Raw genomic sequence first — 24,198 nt, 5'->3', positions numbered from 1 at the left:
CCAGAAGGATAGGTATGTGACTCTTTATGTCAGTGGTTCTTTTTTTTTTTTTTTAAGATTTTATTTATTTATTTGACAGAGAGAGACACAGCGAGAGAGGGAACACAAGCAGGGAGAGTGGGAGAGGAAGAAGCAGTCTTCCTACGGAGCAGGGAGCCTGATGCGGGGCTCGATCCCAGGATTCTGGGATCATGACCTGAGCCGGAGGCAGACGCTTAACGACTGAGCCACCCAGGCGCCCCAATGTCAGTGGTTCTTAGACTGGAGTATGCCACAGAATCACCCGGAAGGCTTAAAGAGAATGCCTGGGCCCCACTCTCAGGTTTTCTGAGTTAGTAGTTCTGGGGTGTGGCCTTTGCATTTTCATTACCAACAATGTTAGTAAACTAAAAATTCCCATATGATACAGAGGCTGCTGGTCCTGGGACCACACTCTGAGACCTAATTCCTTAAATAAAAGTTGGGCATTTAAATGATCCTGGAAATAATTTGCCATTAAGTCTTTATTGTACCGATTTATGCCTCCTGCAAACAAAACCGGAGCTAAACTGACAGTCTGTTCTATTGAGGTTGCACAAGTTCTAAAAAATCCCCAATTAAAAGCAAAACAACTCTAACTCTTAGAGCGTAATAACCTACTGACTTTGAAAATGTTATTAAAGTCTAAAGAAAAACTCTGGGTTCTGGACCGAACTTCAGTTCCCATAGCAGTCATCCTTCGGTTACATTTGGAAACATGCTTGTTCTAAAATAATCATTTTTGAGGCAATGACACTTACTCTTTTCACCCAAAGAAAACAGAAAGTACAACACAGGAAGAACTGGGCAGCCTTAGGTCAATTCGTTTTGGAAAGCACATTTAATTCACTGTTGCACAACTCAAACAGAGGGGGTGGTTGGGAAGTCAGGAAGGCACTTAAGTCATTTCAACCAGGAATACTTAACAAAGAGAAGTATCTTGAAATCATGGGTGGTCTAAGAATATCTGAGAGGTAAAGAACTGACTCCTTATGTGACAAGTTGTCAGGAATGTTCAAAGCTTCCCATTACTGTCCACAGACCCTGAGATTGAACATAAATTATCTCCAGATGAGCTGAGCATGAATAACCTTTTGGGGCCGTGCCAATGCCAAAATACTGTTTAGATGTTCACCCTACATGAGGCCAGAACTGACTGCACTTTGTTATCTCGTGAACAGGTTCCCCCACATACAGACAAAGGCTTAGAAGCCTTGTTTCAGAAGCTCAGACAAGAGTCCTACCGTTTTTTTTTTTTTAATCTTTTAAATATGTTCTTCCTCCTTTGATACAATTTCTTCACATAAACCATCTTATCTAAAGAAAATATCCAACTACTACTCTAATGGACTCTTGTCTCAGTAGGCAAAAGGTATAGTTAGGTTTGAAACTTCTTGGTTTCAACCCTCGACTGTACTACCATCCCCTTCAGTAAAGGGTAATCCATGGATGAGACAAGGCTCAGTCATTTGCCCCATTCCTAATTCCAAAAGCTTATTCTCAATGTTAACCCATGGATACAGAATACATATTTCAGCTACTTTTATAGATGCCTTTTCCTTATACGTGGATGCAAATGTGTGCAAAGTGAAATAAGAAATAATAAGCTAAGTGGAGCTTGAGTGCTACATCAGGAGATGTAACTGCTAACAAATGTCAGGGAAGGGGTTCTGAGAGAGAATAGAATGAGGCTCTTTTGTTGAGAAAGGTGGTGTGGAATGACATCTGCTCTTGCCAAAGCCAGGTCTCTCAGGTCTCCCAACTAAAACAACAACCAGTAACATCTCACAGAATCTTAACTCCATGCTCGATGCCACGGGAAGTCCCAGCATCTTAGAATATCAACACCAAAACAGACCTTCTAGAGTGACTGGTCCAAACCTATCATTTTCCAGACTAGAAAATTGAGCCCCAAGGAGAAGAGACTCGCCTTAATTAAGGTTAAAGATTCCTTAGCTGCAACACTGAGGCCAGGACTTAGGTTTTCTGATCATCAGACCACTCTCTACAGGCCCTTCCCTTTTTCTTGATGGAATGGGGGTAAGGGTGGTGAGACTAAGGTAAATACCAACAGAGCAAACAGCTATGGCTAGGAAAAAAGAACAGCCTGTATCCCACCTCCTCAGAAAAGGCCCAGCATGCCCATGGGTCCATCCCCACAGGCTTCCAGGATGAGCGAGCCCTTACAAACCCAGTGACAGAGCAGCAACTGCCTATGAATGAAGGCAAGTGGGAGGGTCTGTATCCAGTCCAAGTCTGTGTGGGTTTGTTTGTTTTTTTTAACACTCTTCATCCTCACCACCAAATAAAGTTACAAATATAATGCAAGTGTGATTATATACATACTCCTTTAGATTAAGCAAGCCTCATCATGGTTTCAGGTGACCCAATGAGAAAAATAAAATAAAATTGCACTTCTGGCCTCTCGGATTAAAGACTGAGTTAAAATGAGGCTGCCCAGCCCACAGGAGAATAGGCCACACACGCTGATACAACTGACCCAGCATTCCAAATGTGGCATTTATGCCCAGCAGACTCAGAGAGCCATGGGAACGATTCCTTCACCCAAGGACAGCCAAGAGGTAGATAAATGCAATCAGCCGCATGGATGGATGGATGTAGCACACAGAAGCACCAGGTTGGGTGTGTGCAGGTGCCCTGGACCAGGGGCGGAGGGCTTGAAGGGTGGGGCCAGACCTCTGGCTCTAATCACAGCACTCTCCCTGGGAGGAAAAGTGTTTGGTCATGAAAGAAATCCCCAGGATGTAGCAAATGTCTACAGCACTGGGAGTGTGGAAGTAGAAGGTAAAGAAGCAATGCTGGTCTAAGGGTGACACACTTTTTCTAAAGGAACTTCTAGCGTGGAGCTGCCGATGAGACAAATATGAAGGGTGATGATGATGAACTGGGGGACCGTGGCACATTCATCCAGGCCATGCATGACCCCTGAGTGGCCCTACCATCCTCACTCCCCACAGAACTGCTAGCAAGATTTCTCCTTCAGCCTGAGGGGAGGGAAAGGAGATAAAGGCCCAGATGACACAAGGCTGCCAAGCCCAGCAGTTGCTATCAGAGCTGCTGAGCGTCAGGCCCAAGAACCATGAACTCATAGTAGAGTCAAGGTCCCTTTCTCTGGAATGAGAGGCTCAGCCCTGCCCTCCTCTTCAGGAAGAAATGGCCAGAAAAGGAAAGCTGGCTTCTCACTGAGGTAATGTAGAACACCTGCTCAGCTGTGTCGGTCACCCTCAGGTTAAGCAGGAAGAATCCCTGAAAGAGGCATTCTGTGGATGGCTGAGGAGCTCCGCTTACCTGGGACATACCACAAGTTTTAAATTACACATTCCCCCACACGCAGCACACTCACATGGACACACGCACAGAGACCCACACTTCCACAGACTGATGTTCTTCCGAACCACCCCACGCCCAGCCCCCAATCCCGCCCCACAGATATCGTTCCCTGTAAACATGACAGCAGAGATGTCCACAATTCTGGGACAGCCTGATAGTGATCTGAGGATGACTCCTTGTCATTAAGTGCCGCGGTAGGTGATGTTGGTGAAGGTGGATGTGGCCTCTTTGTACAGTGGGTTGTTGGCCTGTGGAGAGAACAGAGAAGCAGTGAATTCCTCACCTCTCCCCTTCCCTCAAGGATTACATTTCGTCTGAAAAGTCTACCCAAGACACCCTTCTCTGGGATATACCATTGATGAACCACTTAATGCTCATTGTACCCCATATTCACCCTTAAGATGGGAATGGATAGGAAATAAGAGCAGAGAGAAGATGGAAAGCCATCCTACTGCTATTTCTAAGGGGCTGAATCCAGCCCATTACTTTTTGGGGGATCACCAAACATTTCAGGATCTCTTTTTGCCAGTATTGATTTCTTGCCTCTCTCCTGAACTCTCTCTTTTGCCCTTCTCCCTATTTTTCCTTCCTTGTGACCATGCTGGGGGAAGTGGGCAGAGATGGGAAATGTAGCAGGTGGTAGCTGAAACCGAGAGGACAGCTTTTGCTCAAAATAATTTTAATTTGTTCTCATCTCATCCCTCCAAGCACTACCCACAAATTGTCATGTTAGCAAGAAAAAATAAACCCTCACCGGGTTTCCCAAATTCTTTTCTTTTTTTTTTTTTTAAGATTTATTCACTTATTTCGAGGGGGCGGGGCAGAGAGAGAGAATCTCAAGCCTCCCCCTGGACATGCATGGAGTCAAACAGCCATTTGGAAGGTCCAGAAAAAAGTTAAAATGTGGAAGATGAACCAAAGAAGAACAGAGTAAAATTAAGTATACAGAAAGTTCTCAGTAGATGATTGTTTCATTTAATTCTATCAGGATAAACTACAGGGAGGATATTTCTTTAAGATTTTACTTATTTATTTGACAGAGAGAGACACAGCAAGAGAGGGAACACAAGCAGGGGGAGTGGGAGAGGGAGAAGCAGGCTTCCCGCTGAGCAGGGAGCCCGAGGTGGGGCTCGATCCCAGGACCCTGGGATCATGACCTGAGCTGAAGGCAGACACCTAACTGACTGAGCTACCCAGGCACCCCAAGGATATTTTTTAAGAGGCTGGCCCAAAAAGTAATTCCTATCATAACTTAATTCCCTCCCACAATCGGGCGAGCTGCTTAAGCTCTCTGTGCTGTTTCCTTACCTATAAAATGGGAAAAATAATGCTGCCTCCTATCTAGGGCTGTTACAGGGATGGAAGAAGTTAATACCTAAAAATCATTTAGAACAGTTCCTAGTATATGGTGAATCCTCAGCAAAAGTTAGCTCTTTTTTATTTTCTGTTTGTGTTTAATGCTTTGGACTTCATCAGGATATAATGTATTATATGTTCTCAGTGTAGAATTCTCAAGTTTGTCCTATCTTCTTCAACTGGAGAAGTCTCTTTTTCATTGCATCAGTGTCCAGAGCAGAGCTGGGCCCTACCTGTGTTCAGTCAGTACTCACTGACATGACTAGTTGTCACTATGTGGTAGAGAGAGAATCGGGTGGGGTTTCCAGGTATAATGAGGACAATGGGACCATCTCCTAATTTCCAGAACAGACGCTAACAGGGAAATTATGGGCTAGCTGAACCTGGCCACCCTATGCATCTGCAGCTTCCACTTGAGGCTCTCAAACCAATGACTTGAGAAAATGCCGAGCCCAGCCTCTTACCGTGTCCCATTTTGCTCTGGCTCTCTCTTCCTCAAATTTAGCAAACTCCTTCCGGTCATGGATGGTGATGAGGAGCTTCCAGATGAGCAGAGTAGCAAGGCCAATGAGCAAAATGGCCCCCATCACTGAAAGCAGGACCACCAGGATGTCAGGACCCTTGGGACACTCTGTCAGGAGAGAGCACAGAGCAGAGAGGTTGTGAATGTAGCAGGAATCACTTAAACTGGCTATGAATAGATCTTCTTGACCAAGAAAGAAATTACTAGAAAGTTCTCTAAAGGAAACAGGACTTAGGAAATACACCAACTAATTTTTTAAAGGAAGGGGTGTCGATCTTTAAGACAGCAGTAATCTGTCCTGAGTGGTTTAAGTCAGAGGTCATAAACAGGTCACCCAGGGCAGAATCGAACCTATGTAAGTGTTCATTAAAAATCTGATTTTATGTTAACTACACTGGAGTTAAAAATAAAAACTTAATAAAAAATTTTGATTTTGTTGGCAACATTGAATAATCAGGAGATTATCCCCCTGAAATTTCAGATTCTTCTTTTTCTCTTTAGAAAAAAAAAAATCAAAAGGTCTGGAAACACTGAACCCACAGGGCAGCCCTGGTGAGATGTGAGGAGCAGCTGTCCCCATTGGATGGGACACATTTTCTAGTTTGCCAGAATTCTCACCATCCTCTTTTCTCCACTAAACAGAGGCAACAGGTAACTTATTGAGGCCATGCTACCTTGCGCTCTGGAGTTAGCCTGCCTGGGTTCAAATCCTGGCTTACCACTTACTTTGCTATGGGACCTTCGATAAATTATTTCACCTTTCTGGGTGTCTGTTTCCTATTTCTCCATATATTTAAAGAACTCAGAAGACTGCCTGGCACAAACTCAGTGCTCAATAAATATCAGCTACTGTTATTACTGGCCTTCCTGTTATATCTGACTGTTTTCACTAAGTTATATACTTAGCTCCTGTAGGCATTTGTGTTTGTTACCCTGATTTAGGTATGTACATCCCTGAGGGCTGGATACCTAATGACCTTGTTAGCACACTTAGAGACCAGGAGGCCTGCCAACCAAGAGAATATTTTGGGCTCCTTCCCAAAATATTTCATCATCTAAAATCTTAACCCTATTGAGAGCTGACTTCCTGTTCAAACCCAGTCAACAACCAACACAGACAGAGGTGTGTCACCCTTCTGAGGGCCAAGCTGAGTGTGCTCCACAGAGCTCTGCTTCCCATAAACCACAGGTGTCTGATGGGTGATCTCACTCCAGTGACTTCTCAGGTGTTAATGTAATTAGGTATTTGGATATATGAGTATTGATGGGTCTGGAGAGGAGGTCACACCCACTTTCCACACTGTCTCCCACCTTCTTCTCTAAACATATACTCTGTGCTCACCACACATGACCCAAATACAGCCACCAACACAAACCCAAGCTGGCTCTTTCCCAAGCCACCAAATTATAACCTGTCTATAATTAAAGAAGCATCTGGAGAGAGGCTCTGAGGTCCAGTGTCTGAGTTCCCAGGAGTGAAGGGTCCCAGTTCTTCTGGGAAAAACAATTACAAATTCTCTGCAAGATAGGGCTGACCCTCAAACCTCAAAGTAAAATCTCTTCAATTCTGTATGCCAGTATGGACAGGACAGGTAGAATGTCAAGAGATCTTCAGGGAAAAGCATCTGTTAAGCAACTGTCCTTAAGGGGGTGGATGGCAGGCTTCCTGGAAGCAGAGGACAAGATCAGGTGGTCTCTAGAAAGCTCTCCTAGCCACAGTGATGAGGACCCATGGTGGGGACCTGAGGTCAAGAAAGATTGGGTAGGACTAGCAGATTATACAAAAGTATAGGAAGTCCAGTTAAATGTGAATTTCAGATAAACAATGAATAACTTTTTAGCCTAAGTATGTACTAAATATTGCATGGGATATACTGTATTTTCCAGGAAACCCTAGGTGAGAGTGATGAGGACCCAGCTCAGGGGATCCCACTCTATGCAGGCTGAACACCACCCAGCCAATGCCAAGCCCTTTGGTAGTGCTCTCTCTGCTGCCCTGAAATGGTCCAGCCCTTCAGGGAGAGCATCTACAAGGGCATGAGTTAGAGAAGAGAATGAGAATAATCTTCTAGACTCCAGGACCTCAAGTGCTACATTCTGCTTGAAGCCAGAGCACCTGAAAATGGTTGGAGGTGGTGGGTGAGAGGAGAGGCAGAACTTGGAATTCCGGGGCAACAAGGTATTAAATGTAGGTCTGGGATCCCATTTCCCAATATGGAGGAAGGGGTCCACATCAGAAAAGTTACCCCCCATCCAGGGGTTATTTGTACCAGCTCAGGTTATCACCATCTTTATTCCCCACAACTCCAGGTAAGGAGATCCAGTCTAAGAACATCAAGCCAAAAGATTTTGGTAAGTGATATAGCAGAAGCATCAGTAAGGATTATTGCAGCAAAGACGTAAAGTAATGTTAAACCCAAAAGCAAGAACATACCGCCCTTCTGAAAGGAGAAAGGACAAAGGTACAGATATGGTGGGTATAGAAAAATCCATGAAATGTGTTAACACAGGTAGATGGGAAAGTGTTGGGGGGGTCACGGCCAAATAATCCACAGATACATATCCAGACTCTTCCCTTTCCCCTTCCCATGTTAGCTTTCCCTTGAGTCAGTAAAGAAAATGAAGGCCATACCCTTTCTTTACCACCCTTCTTCCTTCTAAAGGTGAGAGCCCTGGGCAAGGCTGGTGAACGATATCACAGATGGGGCACCATGCTTTCCTCTACCCATGGAGCCAGCAACACCCTGGCTGACACAGGTGTAGCAGAGCTTCTTCCCCCTTTTGCCCCCTTCCTTCTCCAAGCAGCCCAAATCCTCCTAGCAGGTATCAAGAGGTATACAAGCCTGCCTGTCTCCTAGGAATAATCAGTCCTATGAATTCACTCAAAAACCGTTTATCAAGTATCTTCTCTGTAGATGACTGAGCCAAGTATGGATATAACAATAGATAAGACAGTCCCTGTGTTCACGGAGCTTGTGACCTACTGAGAGAGATGGGTGATGAAAGAAGCAATTTAATGGTGTGATGAAGGCGCTTCTAAGGGAAGCACAGCTGCTCTGAGCCCCCAACCGAATCAGCAGCATGGATGCCAGAGGAGGTCTGAGAAGGCTCATTAGGGGAAGTGATGTATCCAAAACAGAGGCACTCAAATATTGGGGTGTTTCACAATTGCTGGGAGCACTAATCAAGAACACAGAGGCTCATGGAAGTAGGATGGGGCTCAGGACTCTGGGTTCTTTTTAACAAGGGGGAACATACAAAAGTTTGAGACCCACTTTTCTAAAGCAGGGACTGCAAACTATGGTCTGGGAGCCAAATGTGGCTTGCCATCTGTTTTTGTAAATATGCTTAGGCTCGTGCATTAAATAGATGCTGCTTTCCTGTTACAACGGCAGAGTAGTCATGGCAGAGATCACATGGCCCACAAAGCCTAAAATATTTAACATCTGGCCCTTTGCAGAAAGAGTTTGCTGGACCCTGGTCTGAAGGAAGATCTGAAGGAATTCCTACAGCTGTTAAGAATGTCAAGCAACCAACTGACTTAGTCTCTGCCTTCAGACATTGTTCCTTCATTCCCAAAAGTTCCTGTCTAACCCCTGCCATAACATAGCCCTTGTTCCTCAGCAGTGTCATTATTGATTTACATGCACCTCTCCCCTGGCCTGTGAGTGCCACATCTGCTTTATCTATTGTGATACTCCCAGCACTGAGTCCACTGCCTGATATATAGTAAGTACTCGAAAATATTTTCTAATTATTCATAGCTTAGTCTGTTGTTTAAGAGAAAGGAAGGAGACAGAGGTAGTAAGGGGAAGCAAGCAAATCTACTGTGGTTAGATGGTGACAAGCCTGCAGTTGGTCTGTGTGTATGATAGATGGGCTCCTCCTGCTTCCAGAGGGCCTTGAGAGCAAGCACCCTCTTTTCAGTGTTCAGGGCACCTTGGGTGGGTGCCTCAAACCCGGCACCGTGTCTCATGGTCAACTTGGTAAGGTCAACACCTCAAAGCATCAGGCCTTCCTCTGAAGCAGCAAGCAGGTTGCTCTTGGCAACCACCTAACTTTTAGTAAAGCAGATGCTGAATAGTCCTAGACTTTAAATTCCTTACTTCTTAACATTGTCACCTCAAAAAATGCCATGATATATTTTGTCCCTTCATGGGATCCATATCTACCTTCTTTTTTTTTTTTTAAGGTTTTATTTATTTATTTTAGAGAGAGAGAGAGCATGACTGGATGGAGGGGCAGAGGGAGAGGGAGAGAGAGAATCTTAAACAGACTCCACACTGAGTGCAGAGCTCGACGTGGGCTCAATCCCATGACCCTGAAATCATTATCTGAGCCAAAATCAAGTCAACTGAGTTACCCAGGCGCCCTCTACCTTCTTCCTTTCCTTACCCACCTTCTTATTTTTCTATCTCTTCAATTAGCAAAGTCGCTTTCTCACTAATATATGTACTTAAATATCACCCATACTCCAATGACAGGCCCTAACTTATCACTTGTAAGGTCAGTCTTAAACTGGCTGTTCTGTGTAAGAGGAGCGATGGATGGAAATTACTGCTTAACATGGCCCTTAGGGTTCACTCACCTGGCTCTTCTACCACATAGAGAATGGACTTTCCACTTGAGTCTTCATAGTACTGGAATCTGACGACACAGTCATCCTCATTCTTGTATGTACAATTCACTGCATCCTTCCCAGTATCCTCTGAGGAAGGGAAAAAGATGGAAGAATGAAAAGCGAGTCAATTCCTGGAATATGGGGCCATCTCCAAGCCCCAGTTATGAGACTTCTGAGAAAGTATGCAACAGGAAACCCTATGCCTGACGTTAGGCAAGATGTCTAGATTTGAGGTGGCCTGGCAATTACCTCTAGATGACCCTCACTTCTGTATTTTGTCCCTCACAGGCCCTTTTTGGTTCTTATTCCTTCCTCTGGAAGGGACATGACATAACACATTCCACGGTCTGATTCAAAGCCCGGCCCTCCCACCTGCCAGCTGTGTAATACTAGGGAAGTTACTTGATCTCATTGGCTCTCTCTTTCTTCATCTATAAAAGGAAAATGATACCCCACCTCACAAGGCTGGTAGAGAACTAAATGGCATAAAGTAAACAGTACCTAACACACAGTGGGTGTTCCCTTCCCTCTCTTTCCCTTCTCTGCTTGCCCAACAATTCTTAATAATTCATTGACTCAGCCCTTATATTTCTTCCATTTCTGCTTCTGATCCAGTGCTCCTCTCAAGCCATCCCTTCTTCTCGGACTCCCATCACGTTTTGTAGGCTTCATCCCTTCTGATTCTGAAACCTCTTATTCTGACAGGGAAACGATAAGTACCCCTCCATCAGCTGCACTATATCCTCCAGTGATGAAGCCGGATGGGTAAAACTGACACATGATGAGGTTAAGCAAATGTCCCAAGGTTGCACCACAAGTGCATGATGGAGCAGGACTAGAACTTGAGTTTCAGAGCACATCCTACAGACTTGAACCCAACAGGCCTTCAGAAAACCAGTGGTATAAGAGTACAATGGAAAGGGTAAGGATTTCCGGATTTAGTTCTAAGCTTAACTTGTTCGGGCAGATTACGTAACTTGCCTGAAATTCCATATCCTCATCTGTAAAATGAAGATAACAGTACTACAGTTCTACTTTACTAGGTTGTTGAGAAAAGGATAAGATGGTGGGTATGAAAGGGCACTTTCATAACTTTTATAACTCATACAATTCCATACAAACAAGCATTCATTTTTATGATTATCATGGCATGGGGGGAGGAGGTATGAGAAATACTTAATCAGCTAACCTGTGATATCCATCTGGTCTAGGTAATAAAAACATCTCACATTTCTCTCAGCAGTCTCTCCCCGCTGAGCTAATCATAGCATACACCCAGTCTCTTCCAGAGGAAAAGCTGTGTCTTCAAACTCAATCCCCAAATCACTATCCTCACTCCCAGCCCCACCTCTAATATTAGCCAAAGGGTCCAGAGATCTGACCCTTTCTGTAAAACCCCAGCCAGAAGCTGACTGAGTCTTACTGTGGCTCTCACTAAAAAACGTGTTTCCTGCCTTCATGGGAGATGGCTATCTCAGGAGAGATTACCATCTCCCTGCTACCAGCCAATGCCTAGCTGATCCAGATAATCATATCAGATGTGCTGACAGCAGCAAAGATTATCTCCTTTTAAGTCAAGGTAAAGTACAAACCAGAATAACTGCAAGCAAGAGTTTCGCTCCCCACTGTATTTTTATCTGTCTTATTCCAGGAAGGGCTCCATCATAATGAGTTTAACTACAAATCCATAAAGGTAAAGGTTTCCCTCCAAACCAGCAAAGCAGTATGCCTGGGCACTGTTTAACACTCTTCGTTAAGTAAACTCAGTAAATGCTTTACTAGCTTCCTAAAATGATGCCTGTCACTCTGTGCCTCAGTTTCTTCATCTGTAAAATGGGATGCATTGTCTTCTTTTCCTTGAGGGGGTAAAGTTAGGGTCTGAAATCAGGCATACTTTAAAAGTTATTTGTAGGATCTTGCTGAGTCTGTGGGTGCTGGGAAGCAGAATGGGGAGGGACTGTGGAACCAATTAGTAGAGGTGCAGGAGGACTCAGGGAAGCCAGCTTTTATGGAGTGCCTAGCAAGCATCAGGTCCGCACAACATGCCTTTGAGGTGGGAATTATTCTTCCATGTTACTGATGAGAGTTGAACAGTTTCTGGGGTTAATTGCACAATTTTAGAAGCTGTGTTTGTGTGTGTGTGTGTGTGTGTGTGTGCACGCAACTCTGAGATACACTGAACTTACTAAGTTCCTTCACAGACTCGATCTCATCACGACAGTAACGGTGGCAGGTATTGTCCTCATGGAGGGCTCCTCGGTCAAATTTCTTACACTCCACACACTCCCTAAAAGAGAGAGGACACAGAGATTAAGACAAGGGAAGAGCAAACTTAGAAGGCTTCAGTCCGGCTCAGACCTCCACACACCAGAAAGCTGCTCCACCTCAGAAAACAAACAGCTGTACCACAATCCCGGGGGCCCAGAGGGTCCGGTCTGTGAGCTCAGGGTGGGAGGCCTGGCAGGCAGAGGGCCCCAGCACCATCATTAAACTTCCTCATGGCCCAACCGAGAGTATGACAGGAAGTGAAGCCTATGCCAGACTGGGGAGCCTTAAAGGCAGAACCGGTCATGTAATCTGGTTGCCCAGTGCAAAGGCAAATGTCAGGTCCCTTGTTTAAAAATGACTAAGAGGGCACCTGGGTGGCTCAGTTGGTTAAGCGACTGCCTTTGGCTCAGGTCATGATCCTGGAGTCCCTGGATAGAGTCCCGCATCGGGCTCCCTGCTCGGCGGGGAGTCTGCTTCTCTCTCTGACCCTCCCCCCTCTCATGTGCTCTCTCTCATTCTCTCTCTCTCAAATAAATAAATAAAATCTTTAAAATAAAATAAAAATGACTAAGAATTACAAGACAGGGCCAGCAGAGCGGTAAACCAAGTGCGGGGCTCTTCTACGCACGGGGCGCTGTACAGATGCACAGGTTGCGCACCCCAAGAGTCCAGCCCTGCTTAAAGTGGCCAGAGAAATGGCAGGAGCATCCCCTGACCCCCAGATGAGTGAAGTACATGCTCATGACCTTCTCCCGTCTCACAGTGTCCTTCATAACTGCAGCCCCACATCTCCCACAGAATCAGAATATCAGCACAGGAACATTCCCCTGGAAGCTCCCTGGTTCAGCCTTCCTCCCAACTCAGGGATTCAGGGTGCCAGCCCAGGAGAGCGGGTTTCTCCACCTGGAGTCCCCAGGGTGCTACTTTGGCCCCTGCCTGGTTGGCTCTCCCTCCAACGTTTCCCCACCTCTTCAGCGGAAAGAGGAAAGCTAGCCTCTTAGCCGCAGGGGACTCTTCCTCCTAAAGCTCTGGTGAGTAAGGGACAGACCCTGGAGGAGTGGGAGGGCGGTGGATTCCAGCCTGGGGGACCCTCCCCCTCCTGCCAGCACCCCGCTCTCTCCAACTCGCTTCTCGGCCCACTCACTTCTTAAAGGTGCAGGCGTCGGGGCAGGTGGGGCACTTCTCGCAGGTGTCCCCGTAGGAGCCGGGCTGGATGCACACGCAGCTGCCGCACTCACACTTGCCGCGGCCGCTGCACAGCAACCCGTTACTGGACATGCAGGTGTCCGTGCGCGTGGTGCAATTGCAGTAGTAGCCGGTCCAGTCTGAGTCACACAGGCAGTCCCCACAGCTGCACTGGCCGTGGCCTGCAAGCACACAGCCCGAGGGGGCGGCAGCAGGTGAGGGTCCCCACCTCCCCCCACCCTCCTCCTGTCGCCCCTCGTCAGCACCGCACTTCTGTGCTTTCCCTCCATCCTCCCCGGGCCAAATCCACTGCCTGTCCTGTGTTCTCCTGGCGTTTACATGGACCTTTATTTTAACCCTTACGATCAGCCCATTTGCCTGCCTATCTGTTTCTCCTTCTAGACTGTGAGCTCCACCATGGGAGAGGACATCTCAGTTTGTCCCCCGAGAGTGATTAGCATAACATCTGAAACACAGGAGGCAGGCAATTAATGTTTTGTTTATTGATCCATTTACTCAACACACACTGCTTGAGCTCATGCTGGGCACCAGAGATTCCTCAGTGAACAAGACAGGCAAGGCCCCTGTGGCCCTGGAGCTTATGTCCTAGCTAAATTCCTGGAAAACGTACACGTTCAGCGTGTGCCCTGTGCTTTATTAGCAGAGTATTGCAAAGAACCAGCAGCGCTAGTAGGAAAGAGCTATTCACTTTACTGCAGGAGTGTAGGAATGGGAGAGAGGGGCCTGGGGTGGGGGTTAGGTTGGTTAAATGCAGGTTTTAACTCTTGGTGCTACATCCCCCTAATTACTTAACAAGGCTTGAAAACTTGGCTCCCAAACTCGGAAGAAAAGGTGACTCATTCTCAAGGATTCTGAATCAGGAAGAAGTGGATGAATAATAAAAATCTGATTGTTAATCAGAGGAAAGGCAGGGAGCAAGGGGGAAGTAACCTCAATTGGTCTGAAAACCATACCACTTGTGTGAGCAAATGGGCCCCAAGATGGTGGAGGAGAGGGAGGTGCATGGGCAGGCTCAAACGGCCGCTAGCTGGCACCTTCAGCATCCCAGTGACAGCCAGGCGAGCGGGGCCCCACAGTGTCCACTACACCCAGCTTTTAGTGATGGCTCCCGGACAGGGAAAGGCCGACGCCACAGAGGACTGGCAGCACTCAGAGGCCTCGGCCTCCTCAGAAACCCCTGTCCCATAGTGTTCCCTTTGTGCGGCCCAACAAAGTGATCTTTGAGAAGACAGTCTGCCAGGCCAGCCCGGGAGTGAAGTTGGGAGTCGAGTGGCAGGCTAGAGCCAGCAGGCCCTGGCAGGGTCTGCCCATAAAAGGAAGCCACAGTGTGGTAATGTCACAGGACGGGCACCCCGCCAGCCAAAGGGTGGCTGAGCCTGGGTTCACAGGGAAGTCAGAGGAGGGCGGTGAGGAATGAAGAGAAAGTGTAAGAAAGAGGAAGGAAATAGGAAAGAAGGCAGCAGGGGAGTGGTGGAGATGAGGGAGGGGGAGGGGAAAGGGAGGAGCAGGCCTTTCAGGTCCTGTGGAAGGCAACCACTCTCCCTGAACAGCTTGACCCTCTGCGCTGATGCTTAGCTCCTCTCCCCTGCTTTATGAGCCAGCCCTTTGTTTGACATCCTACTTCCTCCATGAAGTCACCCAGGCTTCCTCTGCCTACAGTGAGTCTCTCTCCAGTGGACTCCTATAACTATTCCCCAAGGATACCTCACTTCCGAGAGACCGGGCAGGTTCTGCCTCATGCTGTGAATTATCCTTAGGTAAGTTAATTAAGGGCAAAACTGTCTTATCCATGCCTCTTGATCCCACAACACTCCAGCACAGAGCCTGGCTCAGGGGCGCCTAATCAATCTACGTTCATGGATGTGGCAGGTGGGGAGTCCCTTGAGGACAAGGATGCACTCCCTGGTGTTTGAGGCAGGGGTGCTGATAACATGTAACCATAAAGGCCATACCCCGGTGGGGAGGGGGGAGGGGGAGGCCTCTCAGAGACTACAGTGGCTGCCTGGGGTTCCCTCATGAATTAAGCTGGAGCACATGGGGGACAAGCTGTTCTTGCACTGGTAGGAGGCAGGAAGCAGGCTGCTGACCCAGGCAGCTTTGTTTTACGGCTTCGGGGCAGCCAGCAGCTGAAGGAAACCCACTCTGGATGGGATCCCTCCCACAGGGCGTCACACCAGACCAGGAACCACGAGGCACAGAGGAGGAGTAGACCTCCCTCTGTCCCTGGTGCCCCCGAGGGGCTGTCTGTAGGCCTCTCCTAGGACAACCCTCTCCCCATGGTCTCCCACATCAAACTTAACCAATTCCCTTTGGCACTTTGAATACGATGTAAGTACTATTAAGTATTACAATGAGCTGAAATTCCTGCCTCACCCTCTAACTCAAACTGCTGTTTGTGTGTGTGTTGGTGTGTACCTGATCTCTCTCTCCCTATCATTTCTCTCCCATCTCTCGATCTCTCACTCAAATTTTGTTGGCTTGAGTAAAGGAAACAATGTTGCAGATAATAAAAACAAGCCATTTTTATGTTACTAGGGCATGTTTTAGAATGACACAGATTTACCTTTCTAACCAAGCTTTCTTAGACTGATGTTAAAGTGAACATCTAGGTAGATTAGGTCAGCTCATTAAGCCCCAGTGCAAAGGAAGCCAATCTGAGTCATAGATTAGATCACCATAGAAGCCAATTATAATCTCTGTTGATTGGCTACACAATACACCCAAAAACCAATCCCAGCCAGTTTGCAAATGTCTTTGATCTGTCACAAGAGGGATCAAACCTCAGTGATCACAGCGCAGCAAAAACCTCTCCCCAGTGCCCCAGGAACTACTCAGACATGCTGACTCTGAGGATAAAGACTAACTCACATTACTTTGATTTCCTCTAGCTGGAGAAGCATCCTAGGAATGGTCTTCCGGGCAAGGAAAAACCAGCTTGAGATTTCCAATGGGCCTCAAGATTTTACAGAATTTTGTCATGAGAAGGACAAAACCTCAGTATCCTACAGGTAGAAGGACTTGACATCATAATCCTCCATCTGTAGGCTGGACCCCTCAATGGCAATGCTTTCTAATTTATGTGCTGTCCAGCGTGCCAGCCACTAGCCACATGTGGTTCCTGCGCAAAAGAGGAACTGATGTTTTCATTTTTCATTCCATTTAAATTTATTTAAATTTTGCTTAAGTTATAATTCCATTTGATGAATTTAAATTTAAATAGCCACATGTGGCTACTACACTTGACAGCACAGATCTGGGACAGTAGTGCCAAGAGTGATAACAAAATAGTGCTGACATATCATCGGAGCTTACACTTGTCCCGCCATCATTCCAAGTGTCTGGGCTCCTTAAATGTGCTCCATCGTCTTGCTTTTTTTACTATTGTCCAAGTCTTATGATGAAAAGACAAATTCACGTAAAACAAATATTGCTGGGGCGCCTGGGTGGCTCAGTCGTTAAGCGTCTGCCGTCGGCTCAGGTCATGATCTCAGGGTCCTGGGATCAAATCCTGCATCGGGCTCTCTGCTCAGCGGGAAGCCTGCTTCTCCCTCTCCCACTCCCCCTGCTTGTGTTCCCTCTCTCGCTGTGTCTCTCTCTGTCAAATAAATAAAATCTTAAAAAAAAACAAAAACAAAAACAAATATTGCTAACTTTGCTAGATAGTCTGATAGCATATATTTTCCAAACCTGTAACTACCAAAAATCTAATTACCATCAGTCAGTGATTTTTTTTTTTTTTTTTTACCTAAACATAAGGGGTTGGTCCCTATCCTCGAAAGGATTAGGAACCAGTATTAGAAGGGCAAATGAAAGAAAAGAAGAAAACTGCCCTCACCTTCGAGCTTCCCCACTCAGCCCCAAGCTATTCTAGGAGGGGAGTCCCTCGGAGCCCAAGCTCACTTCCGCTTCTGTGTGTACCCCAGGAGCAAGGACTTGGGGAGCTGGGAGGGATTAAAGAGAGCTTCCTTCTGCTTTCTGCCGTGGGAGCGGAGCACCATCAACATCCACTCGGCTCTGCCTGCCCGGCCTTCCCGTGGCCACCCGAGCCCTGGCCGGAAGTTTCCAGAGGCCACAGATGCGTGAGGGCGCGTGGCGACAGGGACGGGAGCGCGTGCAGCTCTACTCACCCGAGCACATCTCCCCCTTGTAGCGGACACAGGAGAAGTCATCACACTCGCAGTACTTGCCCGTGATCTTGCCGAAGTCGCTGCTGTGGCAGACGCACTGGCCGCACAGACACTCGCCCCGCTGGCTGCAGGCGGGCTGGCCCTCCTGGGGGCTGCACTCGTCCTGCTGGGAGGGGCGGTAGTCCTCCTCCGAGCACTCACACTGGGACCCCAGCCAGCCAGGCCCGCAGAGGCACACCCCGCACTCAAACGTGCCATTGCCATGGTTGCAGCGGTCGCTGGCAGTCTCGGCCTGGGCCTGGCATTCACAGTCACAGTCGAAGGCAACCTGGACCGTGAGGCTGTCTTTGAAGCCCACAGGCTTGATGGTGAAGGACTTCTCCTTCTCCTGGGGGCAGCCGCGCACCTTGGCCTCAATGCTGAAGCTCACCTGGGAGGAGAGTACGATCGCATTCAGACGCGGGTGGACCTGGACACTTTTAACACTCCAGCCCTGGAGGGAAAGAAGCTGGGCCCTGCCCTGCCCGGGGAGTAGCCAAACTGGGGGGTCTAACGCCCCAGCAACCTGGAGTTCCTCAGCCTCCCCACAACCCAGGTCTGCAAAGCAAAAAGAAGAGCCTGGGGACAGTTGTCCTGTTATATCTGGCTGGGTGCACAGATGTAATTTAGTCATGAGATATGTTGGGGTTTTTTAATTCCACATATGAAATAAGCCAGCTCAAGCAGAACGGAACCTGTGATCTTATAAACATTCTGCTCTGGCCAACTAAGCTAGCTGGACTGATTACACAATGTCATATATCTTTGTAGCAAGACACACAAAGCACTATTTTGCACCACACAACCCCACACAGTGCCCAACCACAGGCTCAGGATCTACTGTTTCATTTCCATGAATATTTCATCACTTGTGCCATCATATACCTTTCCAGCCAATATTTCTTGGATAGGGCATGTGCACCTGTTCTAGAATATAGATAGATAGACATACGGACAGAGGGATAGAGATGGATATACAGATGCTGTAGATACAGGTGATATAGATATAGCTCTCCCCCTTTCTGCTTCCCTCCCTCTCACCAGCCCTTCCCCTTTAGGCAGAAGCAGAAAAGAACCAACCACTAAGGAAAGAAAGCTGCAGAGGCCATAGAGGGACTGGAGGAGCAAAATGAACGTTTGCATTCCACAAGTCTATGAGAGTGGGTGTTTGGTCTTTTTGCTTGTTCCGTTTGCTGTTGAATCTTCAGCAGCTAGAATGATGCCTGTCAAGAAGTCAGTGCTCAGTAAATACTTACAGATGACACTGTCATTGTACATTGTAGAAGAAAGAAAGGCATTACCTTGGGGGAGGTTGGAGACTGGTTAGGGACTGAAGGTAAGAAATATTTTCATTTGCAATCAACTATGCATATGGAAACAGAGGAAACCTACATGCATGTTTTTTAAAAAAATCCTGATGGTGAAGTTTATGTAACAGAAGTTTAGACAACAGGAGCCTCAGAGGAAAAGGTGAGCAGCTCCATGATCTCTAACCTCTCATGACCTTCAGGAAGAAGGTACAAGGAAGGGAGGGGAGGGGTGTCCACAGACACTTGGGGGTACAGACCCTGCCCAGCTCAGCCCACCTCACCGTGTCTCCAATCTTGAGTCCGACACAAGACTTGAGGCCTGGGATGACCTCATTGTTGAGACAGGTGGCGTTGAAGGACAGAGACAACTCCTCAGGGAGGTCACGCACTTCCAGCTCTACTTTAGAGCGGATTTTCTAAGCAGAAAGGGGCAAAAGAAAGTAAGGGGATGAGTTGAGAGGAAGTGGAGAGGAACCAATTTCATCCCAAGCAAATTCTATCAGGGGGCCCTGGACTCACCCCAGCAGTGCCAGATGCTGAGGTTCGCCTAGAAGCTGCCAGAGGGGAGCACCCCTAGGAACCTGTTTCTTACTGTATTTCCTGCAAGACCTGCTCCTCTCTCTCTCTCGCTCTGTCCCCACTGGTGCCTGGGTGAGTCTGGGTAAAATCTAAACCAGCTACACCCGCCTGCAAGCCTCATGGATGTGCAAAAAGGGAGTGCCAGCACTGGTCCCCTTGGAGAGTAGCCTTTTTTACCTAATTTTTAACCAACCTCACCTTCCCCATGGCTCAGCTCCATCTTCTCTCTGCTATTGGAGCCCTGTCCCTCACCCTGTCCTTCCTCCAATTTCAGGACTCTGCTCCTTCCTCCTCACCATCCCCATCCTCTCTTTCCCTTCCACCTCCTCTAAGCTCTTTACCCATTGCTCCTAACACTGCCAGGCATTCCTTTCTGAGCCAGTTCTCTCTCAGGAGGCTGCATTCCTCCCAGTGCTGGCCATCAACGAGCCTCTAGAAGAATAAGAGGAAGGCAGTGAAGGCTGCATGGTGGACTAGCATCCAGGACTCCCAAATCTGAGCCCTCCTGGGTCATGCCAAGTGAGGAGGATTCTTAGCAGGCCCATTGCCAGCGCAAGACACTTACTCCATATGCATCAACGATGAGCTGAAGGACATTGCTGGAATCAGTAGACAGAATACCCACTGTGGTCCCTGGGATGAGCTCACTGTAGTTCTAGGAAGACAAAGATGTGCAAGGCTGACTGAAGGAAGATGGTGGTCTCCAAAGGCCCTCCCCAAATCAGACTGAGGGTCTTGAAATGAAGATTGAGGGAACAAAGGGATATTTTACTTGTTACTGCCAGTAATAAACCTAGCAGTTTCTCAGCCCTGAATAAAATTCTAAAGAACCTCTCACACCCTTCACCCCCACTAATGGCTCCCCTCTGGCTCTGCAAACACCAACACACCCATCCTCCTAGGTTCAAGGCTGGAGGAGAGAAACCATAAAAAGGAATCATTAGCTCCTGGGAACAAGCTGGAGGAGGGTCTTTCCTGGTTGGGAATATTGGTCCATGGTAGTGCACGCTGGGCCCCCAAGACAGATCCACCCATCATCACAGGCCCCACTCCAGGCAGCCCTGGGGGCATAGTCACCTGGTAGAGATTGACTACATTTGCAGTTACTGCAAAGATCAAATTGATGTTTTTCTGGGATAGCTTCTCGGTCATCAGCCCCAGAGAGGGATAATCCTGTAAAAAGGGAGGACATGGAGGTTGGTTAAGAATTCACCTCTATTCACATGCATCCCTGGATTCTACACCTTAGAACTTGGCTGATTTGGGCCATGGCCCAGACAGTGATGGTGTTTACACCTTTCCACCCCATGATCAATGTGAGGCAAGGGAGTAAGTAGCGACACAAACCCAGTTGTGAACTCCAGGGATAGATGAAGAGGCAAAGGCTGGTGGTGTCAAAACCAAGCATCTCTTTCTTCCCACTAGACTTCAACGCATTCATACCAAGGAGCAGCTTCCATGAGCCAGGTACTGTCAGGCCTCATTTTGTTTTCCATTAACTCATTTAACAAACATTTATTGAATGACAAATATATTATAGTCTCTGCTGCCAAGGACCTCATGGTCTGGAGCTGAAGACAGGTACATATAACTACAAAACAAAGCGAAGACCCAAAGAGTGGCATCACAAGGTGATGTTGGGGCTCAGAGGAGAGAGGGCTGGGTGAGGAGCAGGAAGTAAGGAGGGAGCGGCAAAGCGGAACTCGGAGTCTTCCTACCCCTCGCTCTCTGTCCCGTAGGTGTCAGGCCTCATTGGGTGAAGTTTCCTCGTTTTGTAGCTACTGACAAATGCCTCAGCCTGGCATGTGCATCCTCGTGGTGCACCAGCATGTGGTGGTCTCAGCCTTCCTTGCCAACCAGCATTCACATCTCTTCCTCTTCCACTTACCACTGAGCCAGCCTGCTCTTTCTCTCCCATGGAGTGGCCTTCTTTTTGGCAATCCTCCTCCTTCCTTAGGACCCAGATCAGGTCCCACCTTCTCTGGGAGGTCTTCCCTGAGTTCATGATGAGCTTTCCTCCTCTGAATCCCAAAAGCCCTTATTGCCTATGCTACCCCTTTAGCATTAATCACGCATCGTGTATTCCTGGTAGCACATCTCCTCAACTGAACTAAAAAGGGGATGACCTTACATAGTCCCTTTATCTCCCTCAGCCCCTGGTAAGGTGTCTTGCTTAGATTAGGTATCAATGATTACCACTGACTCACCCAATGCCTGGCAGTGCCCGACTTGGATAGGGCTGACACCAAGGACCTCAAGCCACAGTGGGGAAGCTGGTGAACTGTGAACATGTCCCTGGGATCCTAGACCTTGCAGGGAGCTCATGAGATCATCCAGCTCAGACTCCTGCCTTTACACAGGTGTACCATTAAGCCACCTAGACAAGGAGTTGCTGTATTGTCTTTAAGAGATAAAGAGTTCACACCTACCCCCAGATACCCAGGGTATCAGTATTCTGAGGGTCTTACATTTCTTTATGGCTTATAGCAATTAAACTCCCTTCCTCTTATTTGACCCTCTAAGGCCATAGAAAACAACTTATCAGAAGTCTTCTCAGGTATCAGCTAAACTTCTTTCTTTGAAGCTAAATGACTCGGAGCCCTTCAACCTTTCCCCACAGGAACAGATCTCTGCTCTTTTGATGATCTGTGTCTCTTTTTCCTCTGTCTTCCAATAACCACAAGTGAGCATGGTGTTCCAAGAAGAGGCTAATCTGTACAGAGGAGACAGGCAGGCCTGCTTTCCAGCTGGACCCGCAAAAGTCCTTCCGGTCCATTCTGGATGCCATGCTGCTGCTGGAGGCAGCGGAGGGGGTGGCCGCAATGACCACAGCCGGGACCACTTATAATGACTGTGCCGTCTGTCCCCTGGATGACGGTGTCCAGCTGGTATGGGAGGCAGTGGGAAGACAGGCTGAAACAAGCCCCACGCCCTGCCCCAGGGAAGGGTTGCCATTTTCATAGTCACACAAAGATTCTGCCTGGGTTAGGGCAGCCCTGGCCATCGTGAATTGGGACCACAGGTGGTACCAAGAATCTCACCATGGTAGTGGAGGCAGAGTAATGGTTGTCACTTCCAACGTGACACTGCCCATCATTGGGCTGGACAATGCCTGCCAGCCTTCCATCCAGCGCTATATGGGTCTTGGCATCAGTGGTAAACACCAGCAAGTGGGATGCGTCGTTCCTCCAGCCAATCTTCTCCTGTTTAAAAAAAAAAATCAAAAGAGAGAAAGCAACTTCAGCCTTGTCATTGGTAGAAGACAAAGACCCAAGGACTTCCACGCTTGAAGGGCTGAGTAAGTCATCGTGAAGAACAGCTTCAGCCCCAGGCCTTGGAACACAAGCTGGAGCTTTTCCAATTCAAGGGTTTCTGTTCTCTTAGGAAAGGAGTCTCAGCTGATTAGTTCAAGCCTCTGAAAGACACCTACCTCAACTCCAAATATAACTTTTCCAACAATAATCACGTGGCCTGTCTAGAAACCCGCCTGCACGTGCAGAGCTGGGCGGGGCTAAAGAAATCCCATCTGAACATCTGCCCACTTTGCTAAGGTTAAGTCAACCCAGCCTTGACTCTTCCAGAGAAGGCAGGATGATGCTCTCTCCAGAAAACAGCTGGGATCACTGAGGTTCAAAAAATGTCAGCTCTGGCCAGGGGGTGATAGGAACAAAGGTTGCATATCAGGAGAAACTTATTGCTCATACTGTACAAAACTTGGCTTAGTTCCTCTTATTTCACACACAAATCCCCACAGTTGAACCACTTCCTTCCCCCATTATAATCTATGCCAACCACACCAGGTGCTCCGTGCCCTCCAAACTCACATCACAGACTGTAGCCTGCATGATGGCATCAAAGCCACCCTCTGGGGCATCTCGGTTCCGCGACACACTCTGCTTCTTCACTTCTTCATTGAAGCGGGTCACCTGGTCAGTTAGCGTCAACACATGTTTGTAGCCAAACATAGGCAAACAGGTGGTCTTCATACTGGGGAGGGAGGGGGATAATTTAAGCAGGTACCCTGATAGAAAAGGCTGCATGGGGAGTGAGAGGGACAGAAGGAGGGACAAACATGGATAGCACACTGCCCAGCCCTATGCCATACAACCACAATTACCCAGACAGTTCCGACTCCAAACCCCTCCTGTCACATTGGCTTTCCCTCCAGCTAGCCTAGAAGAGAAGACAGTGAGCTGTGGAACCAGACTGCCTGGGTTCAAGTCCCAGCTCCTAGTCATGGGACTGTAGGCAAGCTTCTCTACATAAATGAGGACATGATTGGTCATCTCTCATAAGAGCTGTTTGAGGCTTAAATGAGTTAATTCATGAAAAACACTTACGTCAGAGTGAGACTCGATAGTTGTTGCTATCACCTTAGGCTTAACACTTCTCTAAAGTAACAGTAACACAATGATAAAGCAAAAGTTCATCAATAACTTAATGTCCATGAACCATCAACAAACTGATGGATCTGCGCTGGATGGGAGCATTTCTGTCCCCAGCCCAGTGGCTTAATTGATGACTGACACCTTTACTGGGGAAACTTTACAACTCAGACAGGTTGAAAGGGTACATCATATAATTTTGAAAACTAAAAAGTAAATTTGTATATTGTCAGGCTCAATAACCATCATTTTAAATTATTATACTCCGTGGATTTTTATAGTCTCCACCAATTAAATAAATAAGCCATTCATTCAGTTGTAAGCCAAAGTGTCAACAGAGGCATACTCAACAATTTTTGAAATTATTAGAAGGTTCGATAAATATCATTTCTACTCTTTTTATATTCCTCTAGGA

The 24,198-nt window shown here is 47.4% G+C and overlaps 1 protein-coding gene across 1 annotated transcript in view; it reads right to left on the bottom strand.

Moving 5' to 3' along the window:
* Positions 1 to 3,528: 3,528 nt before the first annotated feature.
* ITGB3 (integrin subunit beta 3) overlaps positions 3,529 to 24,198 on the bottom strand; it is a 45,482-nt gene continuing 24,812 nt past the window's right edge. Inside the window, exons 5-15 of the mRNA XM_021678391.1 lie at positions 23,223 to 23,385; positions 22,440 to 22,601; positions 20,476 to 20,571; positions 19,964 to 20,053; positions 19,101 to 19,235; positions 17,471 to 17,900; positions 13,282 to 13,504; positions 12,056 to 12,156; positions 9,837 to 9,956; positions 5,190 to 5,356; positions 3,529 to 3,617 (exon numbers count right to left, since the gene is read on the bottom strand). Coding sequence (XP_021534066.1) covers positions 3,552 to 3,617; positions 5,190 to 5,356; positions 9,837 to 9,956; positions 12,056 to 12,156; positions 13,282 to 13,504; positions 17,471 to 17,900; positions 19,101 to 19,235; positions 19,964 to 20,053; positions 20,476 to 20,571; positions 22,440 to 22,601; positions 23,223 to 23,385 — 1,753 coding nt within the window. The 3' untranslated portion in view covers positions 3,529 to 3,551. The remainder of the gene's footprint in view (positions 3,618 to 5,189; positions 5,357 to 9,836; positions 9,957 to 12,055; positions 12,157 to 13,281; positions 13,505 to 17,470; positions 17,901 to 19,100; positions 19,236 to 19,963; positions 20,054 to 20,475; positions 20,572 to 22,439; positions 22,602 to 23,222; positions 23,386 to 24,198) is intronic.

Source organism: Neomonachus schauinslandi, chromosome 15 (genome assembly GCF_002201575.2).
Source record: "Neomonachus schauinslandi chromosome 15, ASM220157v2, whole genome shotgun sequence".
NCBI lineage: Eukaryota > Metazoa > Chordata > Mammalia > Carnivora > Phocidae > Neomonachus > Neomonachus schauinslandi.
The sequence above is the reverse complement of the archived record's forward strand: the minus strand, read 5'-3'. Positions and strand labels throughout refer to the sequence as shown.